Consider the following 11,655-nt stretch of genomic DNA (forward strand, 5'->3'; position numbering starts at 1 on the left):
ACAAGAAGCAATTTAAGTGCCTGACGCGGAGTTAGAAGTTTGAATTGAAAATATCTTGCAGTCGAAGGTCAGTGCCACAATACAAGCAACATTCTGCTGTAAAAACTGATTTTCGTGTAGCCTTTGCGCAGCCCTTATAGTGGTATCGGGCATACAGTGTAGCCGTCAAATTTAACACGGCAAACACGTGTATTGTGCACGTGTATATCTCAGGACTAAATGTTCTTTGATAAGCAAAAAATACAAAAACATTGGATATCTTTTCTTTTCAAAGAATATTATTCATTTTTTCATTTATTCTTTAAATACAGTAAATAAAATTAAAGCAGAATTAAATTTGTTTTACGTTTCATTTTGGTCTAATGACATTCAACTGCAGTTTCACTGCGGAGCAGTTCTATTTGATTGACGGAAGCCTAACATGGCCGCTGGTCTTCAGAGCTAGTAAAAATGACTCCAAGGTATATTTAATATTTACAAGCTAATTTTTACGTTGCTCTAACACTCAGGGTAATTGGACCAAGATGTTAAGCTCTACTGACCAGGTATCAGTGACTGGCAAACTAGATGAATCAAGGGTGTCAAGATGGAAAATGACTTGTGTTGAAAAAAAAAGCAGTATAAGTTCAAATATCCTGCTTTTTATTTGTATGGTTTAACACTTTTTACCCCCCTTCGTATTTAGTTTTCCTTGATATAGCAATAATCATGCAATGATATGTAACCCTTTCTTGATGGTGAGGTTCTGCATCTCTTGGAGATTAAGCAGAATTCTTCAAGTAAGGTAAGATTTTAACTCACTTTTCATGAGGTTTGATTTATTTATCATCCAGTGGGTGTGGTAAATAAGACAGTAGTGGATAATCTTCAGTTTCATTCAAACTAAAATAAAAATTTCCACAGGGTCTGGCAAAACATCCAAGCCTTCATGCAAGACTACTAAAACATGACTAGAGATGGTGGCATACGTACCAAAACCTGTGATAAAAGTCCCCTTTTATATTACACATCTCATATTTATCATTACCAAGCTGACCTACCTGCATCAAACTATGTTGACATAGCCAATCAGAATGGAAACAGACCTTAATATTTATCTTCTCTAGTGTCAAGGTTCAAGCAAGGACCAGACTTAAAAACAAACTGAACATATAAATATTACAAACACTTTCACCTAACCCAAGCGTTGTATTGGAACATGTGAATGTTAATATTTTGCTGATCTTTAATAACTACAGAAACAGAAACGTTTCTGTTGAGAACATATTAAAAAATATACAAATATAGATAATTGCAACATTTTGGCAATTGGATGCCTAATACATTATTTTTATGAGCCTCCAAAGACAATCCCAAACTTAATCAACAGTAACTAGTGTGTTGGATGTCAGAGTTTCCTTCAAAACTCTGTAAAGAGACAGGTTTCAATTGGCCAATGCTCTTCTTAGAATCCTGTGGAATTGATACTTTCATACAAAGACAAATCATGATCCTACACGTTACAATAATGTGAAAGAAGCTGCAAGAATGTTGGAATGAATTGTTTTACAGATAAATTGCACACATGAAAAAACATATGCCTTGCTCTATTGCTTAATGGCTGTATATAATTTTTTATTTAAAATACATTTGGGAAAGAACACTGAGAACTTGACCTTAGCTGTTCAATGAGGAAAAATCATGTGTCATGTCACAGGTAGAGAAAATACTGATAAAATGACACATATCTAAAGATCTATATGTTGGAGCTTGTATGTCCAGCACAGCTCCAGCTACTCAGCATTCAAAGGTTAACCCCCTTTAATATTTGATTAACAAAACCTATGTAGATTCCCCTAAAACCGATATTGACTGCTTTATCATATATCAATCCAAGTGTAATATGACACCTTTTCCCATTCAACCAACAGTTATTCATTTTATATCAACCGTTTGTTTCTGTATGAGTGGAATTATCATATCTGTCATTAATCCACGTTGAAATAAAATACAATACTGGCACCATAATGAAGACTATCACAGCTATACCAAGGGCATACCTTAATAAGGATTTTTCACTTGTGTTTGTGATTTTCTTTGAGAGAGGAAGGATTGTTTTTGTTGTTAAATATGATGTCACCTCTTGGAGGGAATCTTTTCGACTTTTTGTAGAGTTTCTAATTTTTTGCAAATCTTTATCCATATGCTTGAGGAATTTTTTTGCTTCTTTTGTTTGGCTGTTCATAGCACCTCTTATGCTTAAAGTTCTTACAAGGAGTGTCTGACTGTCTGAATCACTGCCATCAAATGCAAAGTCTTCGTTGTTGAGTTCCTGCTCTTCCTCAACTTCTTCTATCACAGATCTAGAGTTTCTGTTAACAACTGATCCAAGTGTCAATTTTTTTCCTTTTGAATTCTTGTTCTCATGTTCTACAAGTTCTGTCAGCAGTCCAAATCTTTTTATTGGTACCTTTATTCTTTTCAAAGCATAAAAATCTTGGTCCCTTATTAAGTTGTTAATCCTCTTTATTTCAGCAACCTGTGGAAAAGAAGAATAAATATTTAACTATGGCAACAATATTAAAATATGATTCAATAATTTATAATGCCTTCATCATTACACACTGTAGAAAGCATTTATTTCATAAAGCAATGTGGGTAACGAGGATACTTGTCCAAAGATTGGGAAACTAAAAAAAATGGCCTTTAAATTAACGGTACTAAAAATACTGACACGTAAAAAAAGCAAACAAATAACCCACATTTTAAGGATGTAGATAACAGGGGTAGCTATCTTCTAAACCGACCAAGATATACCAACATGTTACATATCAATAGAAAGCTTATTTCAACAGCTTTTCATTTCATATCCTTATTTTATTATGTAATCCTTATGTAATGAGATATAATGCTTAATAGGGGTACTCAACATGATCTTTACACCTTAAAAACTAGAAGTCCACTACAAATGGACATGTGTAGACAGCTTGACTCGTGAGCCCTCATTGGGATCAACAAGAATGCGCCTCAAATTAGCGATATGTGTTAAATTAGCAGAGATATCAAAATAAACCTGGTTTCCAGTTCAACGAGACCCCCTAGCCTAACTAAAGCACGCGTAAGTTGAAAACGGAGCTGATGTTATGAAATCCCAGACACATGATTTCAGACAAACCTTAGATCTAACGAATGAATGCCAGTTTTCATCGGTTGAGAGTTCTAATTAATTTTGACACTGGTCTAAATGGTTCTCTTGAAGCCATAAACTGAAGCTGAGAAATCAGCCTTTTAGTGCTCCCCGGAGATTCCAACGTTATATAATCAGTGAGCTGCATTGGCAAGCTGAGAAATTTAGTTATTTATACTGGTTCAGCCCTCTACTCACTGCCTATGTAACTGTCACTATGTCTTTCATCCATTTTTAACATATTATTGAACATTTTCAACCGGAGGCCCCCTCCATGCATTGACAGCAGCCACCATGTTAGTCGTGACGTCAGCCTTCTTCACCACGTGACATCTAGGGGGAGTGCCTTTGCCCATATACGTCTCATCTATATGTCTGCTTTTTAAAGCTTTAATAGATCATCAGAATTAAGTTCACTGATAAATTCAAAATGAAAAGTATTGTTTGGCAAGTGAAAGCGGGATGTTACTCACAGAATGTGAAAGGCTTAGCAGCAATCTAGTACGGGAAATATACAGCTGCACAGTGAAGCTGCCAATCAAACACATATATGGACAAGTGTGACCTACTTAAAAACTCAGACACGCTACCACAGGGGTAAATCACCAATTAGGCTAAAATTACGGGTTTATGTGTAAACTTCCATTATGTTAAGATAGGCTGATATGTAGTTGATATTTCATCTATCTAATACTGACAAATTCAGAAAAACACCCAAATTTTACTGTTTTACTGTTAATTACTACCTTAAATAGTAGTCATTTAATTAGTGCTATTAGTGTTTAGGTTGATCTTTTTAACCTGAATACAACTGAGAATTTCTTAACTTTTTTCACTGTAGGCGATACTTACTGGGCATCCAAACTGTAAAGCTAAACTTTGTAATGTGTCACCCTCCGATACTTCTTTCTCTAAGTAATCGGGCTGGTCATTTTCAGCTTTGAGGGAATGGTAGTCTTTGCTCTTAGCACCCCGTACACGGAGCTGTGACATCTCCACAGAGCCTTGTTCGAGGTCATCCTCCTTAACATCATCATCACCAAATATATACACTCGGGAGTCTGGCACATTCTGGACCTGGGCATCTGTTGGGAGAGGCCGGTAGCTCCCCCTCGGATCCTTTCTGAACAAGCTGCCTTGTGAGCTTGGGCGATGGTACCCACTCATTCGGCTTAACTTGTTATTTTCAGAGCTATTTGGAAAGAACTAACATAGCCGACCAATCAAACCATCGAATCGTTTCTATAATTTACACTCTATATAAATTAAGTCTAAAACCATTTGTGATTTCATTAATTCCCGAATTTTCATAACTTCGTTTAGCGAACTTCAGCACCGGAAACAAGTGGCAATCAGATTGTAGCGCATGCTCTAACGCTCCCATCATGCAGCTCGATCAACTCTTGTTAAGAGGAGGCTAGAAATTCCGGAAGTGCATTATTCTTTGAGGTTGAGAAACTGTTTTGATGATTTTTGTTTAAGGAAATTGCTATTGCAGTTCTATCATCATGGTCTGTGTTCCATGTATCGTCATTCCAGTTTTATTATGGGTATTTCACAAGTTCATCAGACCTTATCTTGTGATGATTTTGCCAACAAAATATGCCAAATGGCTAGATACAGATAAAACTCTTCAGTGTGATGAAACTGGATGCAGGTTTGTACCGAAGTCAAAAGTGGCGGAAAAGGTGAGTTTATTTAATTTGGTAGTGATATAGTATTTATGTAGTCTCTCATGGGAAAGGTGATTATTTTAAATAGAAAACAGATAAAAATTTGGGTTTATGTAAGATATCTGTAATGGATCTTTTAAGAGAATTGACATCGTACACCATTTTTACTCGTTTGTTAGGGTGTGACTGAATTGCGCAATACACTGCAATACAGCGCAACACACTTGATAACACAAGTCCATTTGCAAGTTAACACAGGAAAGGGTAATCTCAAATAAAATAGGGTGATATAAAAGCAAAATATAGTACATAGTAATTAATATTGCTGATACAACTTGACAAATTGGCACAATTTTTTCATTGTTTGGTCAGCCGCCATGTTGGTGAGCAGCTCTTCTTGGCCAGTAATATATCCAAGAAGAGCCACTCGCCAACATGGCTGCCAACTGGACAATATAAAAGTCTTGCTGATTTGTTAAGTTATGTCAACGATATTACTTACCTAGTAATATAGGTTGTTTTTATATCACCCTACTTTGCTGGGAATGGTCATTTATTTTGTGTAATTGCAACTGGATTTGATTTTTCAAGTGTATTGCGCAATTCAGTCACACCGCGTTTGTTATGAGCTCTGTGGAAATGCTCTTAGACTGTTTTCACTATATGCACTTATTTTTATTTCAGCAGGGCACAGGAGACGCGCCAGAGGGTGTCCCAACTAAACGTGATGTTAACGGAACAGTAAATGGACAAGTACAGTCTTTATCAGACAAAAAGGAAGATTAATAAAACAAGAGAGAGATTGTGATATCATCTTACAAGCTGTTAGGACCCATACGGCATGACACATTCATAAACAAATTGCTGAACACAGAAAAAAGCAGTTACTTTGTAGATGATGACGGGATAAAGGGATATATGCTACTGAAAGAGGCCATTTTTCTTTCAGCCTAACACATTATGGGGCATCTTTGCAAAATGTTGTGTTTTGCTCTTTTGGTATAAAGAAGACATTCAAATCATTGAGAGAGTTGGACTGCTGCAGAAAGTACTATTTAATGTCTCAAACTTGGTGTTATTGAACTGCCACATTTGCACAGGTTTAGCATACATTATTCCTTTTTGTTGTAAAATGCTTTATTTACTACCTATTATAACATCATTTATGTGACTGACATAATGTACATATAAATATTGAGAGGGCCCCCCCTTACCTATGTTAAGCTACAGTGACTGGGTGCACAAAAGACTTGGATCATAAATAATGACGACACATGGATCCCTCAGGAGAAGTTAAATGGAACTATATGATTTAGTATCACAGCCTACTGTGTAAAGTTTGTGATATCAAATGTTCTAGTGCAATAAAATTATTTTTAATTCACTTTTAATGAAACCAGATGGTGTTTAACATAAAAATTGCTTTGGGATTCACAAAATATGGTGTTTGTAAATTTGGGAAGGGTTGTAAACTTGTATGTAAATGAGAAATGTTAAAATTCTCAATTTCTTTTTTTTTTTTTCTTTTTTTTTCATCAAATGGAATCCTTTACTTTTTAAAAACAATTTAAAACCAGACCTAGTACCAGGCAGAATCTAAGCTTTGTTTTACTTCACTAGCATTGTCACGTCTTGCCTTGGTACTGAGTGATGCCTCTCCACTTTTTCTGATTCTCCTAGCCTGTTTTTTTATCTCCTGCCTTTTGAGTTGACTCTTCACTTTTGCTTTGACTAGCTGTTGTGGAATAGTTGCACTTGAACTAGTGCTGCCACTACTATGCAATCTGGTATTGTTTGCTATATGGGCATTGACATGATCTCCCTGTTCAGCTGTCCTGAAAGGTTTAAATGTACGGTTTATTGCACTCAAGTCTTCAAGATTTTCGTCTGAATCGCTTCCATCATCTGGTGATCCAGGTAATTGAGGATTTTCATTTTCACCATTGCTCTGCATGGTTGACAAACCTAGTTCACTCATTCTATTTTTAAATTCTTCAGTTTCTGCACCAATGGGTTCTAACATGTCTGGTTCCAAATCATCACTTCCATAATTTTCATCTGAACTGTCCTCCTTTTCAATTGAGTACTCTTTGTCTAATTTGTCGTCTTCATCAGAATTTTCCTCCTCTTCATCAGGCCCTGCTCTCAGCCCTATGTCATCTGCTGCCTGGAAAAATAAATAAATATAAATAAAATCTGATGTTAATTGAGAAAAAAAATTATAAGAAAAAAAGCACACTATTTAAAGGCAGAGTATTAAAAACTGACAGATGTAGCTTAAAAATTAATTGCAATTGCCCTCTTTAAAAGACAAATAATCTATTAGATTAATGCAGTTCAGACTGTCATATAGCACACAAAACTGACGACAAAAGATAACAAAAAAAATTCCTTAAATATATCTATCCACACCTCATCAAAGGACTGTTCCATTTCCTTGGTGAAGCCACTGGCAGCAATTTCCACATCCAGAGTGCTTTCTCGCCTTAAACGATAGTGCATGAAATATACATACTCAATATAATAAAGAATATTTGTAGTCTTATAATTGTTGATTAGCAAAAACAAAACATCCATGGATAAAAACCACATATCAGATGTCTTGACTACAGAAAGAAAGACAAGATACAGATATCTGGGCTAACTGACCTACACATTCGTGTGAGTTTTGCCCATGCTTCAACCACTTAATCACCGTTTCATGTACAATAGTTCTGAGCTCTAGACTTACCTGACATCTGAAAATTTTGGATGCAATTCACTTTCATAGTGAAATCTCTTTGCAAAAAAGGTTCTTATACACTCAACATCCCTGTTGAAATACCTAAAATCAAAATTTTAAGATGGACATGTCTAAAAGTAATAAGGAAATCATAACATTACTAATAATTAGTTTGACATAGAAAACAGATCACAACAAACTTACATAATACCTGACATGCATATAAAATTTTTATGAATGCCATTTCCAAAGCCGGAATTTTTATGCTTGATCAAACAACCTCAATTTTACCTACCACTCTGCATTTGGATGTGATGTGGAAATCATTTGTGGGAAATCATACATAGTAATTCTATCCTGCTCGTCTAGCATAAGGTTAAACTCATTGAAGTCTCCATGAATCAGGCCACAGTTTCCAAGACGTACAATCAACTCCATACACTCATTGTAAACTGCTGCTGGGTCTGCCACCTCATGGACCTGACAACTGAAATATTGCACAGGAAAATATTCACACTAATCAGGAAACTCACTGACACAACCTACTTCATCATGCAAAGTAAAAATGATAACATTTATAAGCTTAAGGCAATCTCTTTTTCAAGGCTACATTTAATTTAAGTCCATTTAAGTCACCCTGAGCTTCAGAGCTGACTTGACACTAACCTTTTCACTGTAGCCTATCTCCATCGTGTCAAGTAACCTCTGACCAGATTCGAGTGCCCCCGCCGCCCGCCAATCAAATTTAAAGCCCGCACTCAATGACTCATTGAACGATCTAGCCAATGAACGCGAACGAGTCAAAGCGCGCTTTGTTCAAATCCGGACCAATCAAAGATAAGGCTGAATATCAGGGACTTGCCGTAACCTGTGGGCAGCACGCAAAATACATCATCCCTCAGTAGATAATGATGCAGGGCATCATACTGCTCTGGTTGCAATTCCGATATACTCTATGCTTTCTTTGTGTACGGTTATGCACTCGGAACCACTCGGAACTACTCGGATGTCTCCGCACTCGACAATAACTATGTTGTTAGTATGGAGCTTGCGGAATCAGCCGAGGATTGCCGATTGACGATCAACCAATCAGCGTTTTCACCAAACTTTGGTGAAAAATTTTGAAACATGGATTCGATTGGCTTATATAAACTAGGTCAAACTATTTTCGTCAGAGGTTACTTGACACGATGGAGATAGGCTACAGTGAAAAGGTTAGTGTCAAGTCAGCTCTGAAGCTCAGGGTGATTTAAGTACATTTAAGTCCAAACCTAACATTAAAACCATTCAAAAGGTTAATGGCACGAAATTATTTTGACTTAACTGGTCAGTTAGTAATAACTCTATGTTTAGCAGTGACTTCATAGTGTTAATATGGACTTACAGTGGGTGACCAGTCAGCAATTCCATAACAACTGCATGTCTGTTGAAATCAATAGGCTTTGGAACAGGGAATCCGTGATCAAACAAAACCTTGAAAACAGCAAATGTTAAGGGCATGTCATAAGGAGTTATAACATTAATGTTCTTCATTGGATTGAACTGCTGCAATTTCAACTACAAAAAGATAATGAATTAGCTATGTTCAACAAACAGATTTTTATTTTTTCATATTATGGACAAAGAAAATTGTGGGAAAACCGTTCTGCGAACAATGAAAGGTTTAAAAGATAAAACTTAAACTTAGAAATTGCATGATTATTTAGGTCATATTTTGTAACCCAATTTTGGCAACTTCACTCCAAATGGTGCATACCTTCATATAAGCAAACTCCTTCATTGCTGACAGTCTAGAAAGATATATCCAAGACACAGTCTTTCTGTGTTTATGATAGTCTCTCTTATTCTTAAGCTGCCTAAATGAGGTGCGACCTAATCTATGCAGTTTTAGTGCCAGTTGCTCCTCTTCCATTCCAGCAACAATGTAAATATCTGAAAGGGAAAAACACATAACTTTCAATATTCGACATGGCATTTCATGATTTCTGAAAACATGAAACATTTTTTGATGGTTTAATAGCAAATATGCGCCAGAAATATTTAACTTGCTATTTATTTATGATATGCATAAAACATCAATAGTACACCTCATTAAGCTATTCACACTTTTGAGCCCACACTACTACAACACTCACTGGCGGAATTAATTTTAGATGCGATGCACACACACAACCGTTTTGAAAATTGCTCAAGTAAATACCTGATTCTTTTCCTACTCCTATCTGATTACCAATAGAAGATAAAACATCTCTAGATGACAGCGCTTTCAGTGCCAGGTAGTCATATCCACCATTAGTCAATCTATAACCTTGAACTGAAGAAAGATGACTTGAAGTTAGATTTTAAAATTTTGCTTGTGGATCTACATTCAAGATGCCATTAAAATATAACAAGTCACCTGTATGTTATAGTCCCTATATCATATAGTCAGTGTTTGACAAACTTTTCAATATCAATCTTCAAAGAATATCAAAAAATTAAAATGTGTTAGTTACTTTTTTCACAAGTGGCTACTGCAACAAACATAAAGGTCATTTCTCTTAGGAAGTCAACTTTTTCAAGAGCATATAGGAAGTGTACAAACCTGTCTTCCCCCCTCTTTCAAAGGCAACCAGTTTATGTTTTGACAGCTCTTTCAGCACTTTGTGTACTCCACCATGCTTCAGACTGGCAATAGCTGCTACAAGAGCACTGGGGACAATTTCATGGTTCTTCATACCCATTTCAACCTGCATGCAAAGGTAAGATTTATAAATGACCTAGACCATATCAGATACGGCTCATCCAAATTAAAAAAAACTTCTACCCCATTCACATTGGCACTTTTGACTGCAAATTAGGCCTGACCAAGGTCCTATCAGGGTTAACTTTTCTTATGTGAACGGACTACCTACCCTAGCTCTGGTCCAAATAAACCCAGATCGGGACTTGGGTTTAATCAGAGTTATTCTGAAAAGCGGTCTAGAGTAGATGTTTATAGTACTGCACTGTACTGCGCATTTTAGTGACCAAATGATAGTGAATCAAGTAAATGCCTTCACATACAGTAGACATCTTAGTCTTCCTGCAGCACCCTGAGCTTCAGAGCTAACTTGACACTAACCTTTTCACTGTAGCCTATCTCCATCGTGTCAAGTAACCTCTGACGAAAATAGTTTGACCTAGTTTATATAAGCCAATCGAATCCATGTTTCAAAAATTTTCACCAAAGTTTGGTGAAAACGCTGATTGGTTGATCGTCAATGGGCAATCCTCGGCTGATTCCGCAAGCTCCATACTAACAACATAGTTATTGTCGAGTGCGGAGACATCCGAGTAGTTCCGAGTGGTTCCGAGTGCATAACCGTACACAAAGAAAGCATGGAGTATATCGGAAATTGAAACCAGAGCAGTTTGATGCCCTGCATCATTATCTACTGAGGGATGATGTATTTTGCGTGCTGCCCACAGGTTACAGCAAGTCCCTGATATTCAGCCTTGTCTTTGATTGGTCCGGATTTGAACAAAGCGGGCTTTGACTCGTTCGCGTTCATTGGCTAGATCGTTCAATGAGTTATTGAGTGCGGGCTTTAAATTTGATTGGCGGGCGGCGGGAGCAATCGAATGTGGTCAGAGGTTACTTGACACAATGGAGATAGGCTACAGTGAAAAGGTTAGTGTCAAGTTAGCTCTGAAGCTCAGGGTGTCCTGCAGGCGTTACAGGAGGAAATATTATTGGCAGCGGGTACTTTAACATTTAGGAGTTTTAAAGGCTTTGCAAGGTTATGGCCGATACCAACTACGGTACATTTACATATGGTGTCTTTTAGAAATGAAAAACTGGCCCAATCCAAAGGCAAAGCAAGTGGAGTTTCCAAGTTCTAATACGTGTTACTTTAAGACTTTTTATTTTCAATTTACTTACGGCTGTCAAAACACGAAAGTCCTCCCGGGAGAGATATCTCAGCATTGACACGTTCAGTTTTCCCATAATTACCAGTAATTCTGCTAATGTCAACAAAAAGAGCGCTCAACCTTCTACCTTACAAGCACCAACACATGTCTGTGTCTGTCTGTGCGTCGATTGCGATAGGTGTGATAGAATATTGCACTTC

At 36.8% G+C, this 11,655-nt stretch overlaps 3 protein-coding genes across 3 annotated transcripts; 1 reads left to right on the plus strand and 2 right to left on the minus strand.

Moving 5' to 3' along the window:
• Positions 1–801: 801 nt before the first annotated feature.
• Positions 802–4,506, minus strand: LOC106151220 (lysM and putative peptidoglycan-binding domain-containing protein 3). The gene is made up of 2 exons (XM_013524348.2): positions 4,019–4,506; positions 802–2,518 (listed from the first exon to the last, which is right to left on the minus strand). Exons 1-2 carry the CDS (start codon positions 4,331–4,333, stop codon positions 1,925–1,927), a joined length of 909 nt encoding a protein of 302 aa, XP_013379802.2. The 5' UTR covers positions 4,334–4,506; the 3' UTR covers positions 802–1,924.
• A 67-nt stretch (positions 4,507–4,573) lies between these two features.
• LOC147764870 (UPF0729 protein C18orf32 homolog) lies at positions 4,574–6,223 on the plus strand. Its single transcript, XM_087002178.1, has 2 exons — positions 4,574–4,854; positions 5,524–6,223. Exons 1-2 carry the CDS (start codon positions 4,675–4,677, stop codon positions 5,623–5,625), a joined length of 282 nt encoding a protein of 93 aa, XP_086858304.1. The 5' UTR covers positions 4,574–4,674; the 3' UTR covers positions 5,626–6,223.
• On the minus strand, positions 5,952–11,654 carry LOC106151219 (serine/threonine-protein kinase RIO2). Its single transcript, XM_013524347.2, has 9 exons — positions 11,466–11,654; positions 10,146–10,290; positions 9,762–9,875; positions 9,318–9,493; positions 8,946–9,034; positions 7,857–8,048; positions 7,571–7,663; positions 7,252–7,324; positions 5,952–7,006 (listed from the first exon to the last, which is right to left on the minus strand). Exons 1-9 carry the CDS (start codon positions 11,529–11,531, stop codon positions 6,419–6,421), a joined length of 1,536 nt encoding a protein of 511 aa, XP_013379801.2. The 5' UTR covers positions 11,532–11,654; the 3' UTR covers positions 5,952–6,418.
• Between the last annotated feature and the right edge of the window lies 1 nt (position 11,655).

Source organism: Lingula anatina, chromosome 1 (genome assembly GCF_051362555.1).
Source record: "Lingula anatina isolate TDL-2025a chromosome 1, LinAna3.0, whole genome shotgun sequence".
NCBI lineage: Eukaryota > Metazoa > Brachiopoda > Lingulata > Lingulida > Lingulidae > Lingula > Lingula anatina.

What these genes read in the sequence shown, in the direction of transcription:
- LOC147764870 (XM_087002178.1), top strand. Translation starts at nt 4,675, where the DNA reads ATGGTCTGTGTTCCATGTATCGTCATTCCAGTTTTATTATGGGTATTT. An exon ending in AGTCAAAAGTGGCGGAAAAG is followed by an intron (nt 4,855 to 5,523) that starts GTGAGTTTATTT and finishes TTTTTATTTCAG; the next exon opens with CAGGGCACAGGAGACGCGCC.
- LOC106151220 (XM_013524348.2), bottom strand. Translation starts at nt 4,333, where the DNA reads ATGAGTGGGTACCATCGCCCAAGCTCACAAGGCAGCTTGTTCAGAAAG. An exon ending in CTTTACAGTTTGGATGCCCA is followed by an intron (nt 2,519 to 4,018) that starts GTAAGTATCGCC and finishes TCTTTTCCACAG; the next exon opens with GTTGCTGAAATAAAGAGGAT.
- LOC106151219 (XM_013524347.2), bottom strand. Translation starts at nt 11,531, where the DNA reads ATGGGAAAACTGAACGTGTCAATGCTGAGATATCTCTCCCGGGAGGAC. An exon ending in ACTTTCGTGTTTTGACAGCC is followed by an intron (nt 10,291 to 11,465) that starts GTAAGTAAATTG and finishes CTTTGCATGCAG; the next exon opens with GTTGAAATGGGTATGAAGAA. An exon ending in TGAAAGAGGGGGGAAGACAG is followed by an intron (nt 9,876 to 10,145) that starts GTTTGTACACTT and finishes ATCTTTCTTCAG; the next exon opens with TTCAAGGTTATAGATTGACT.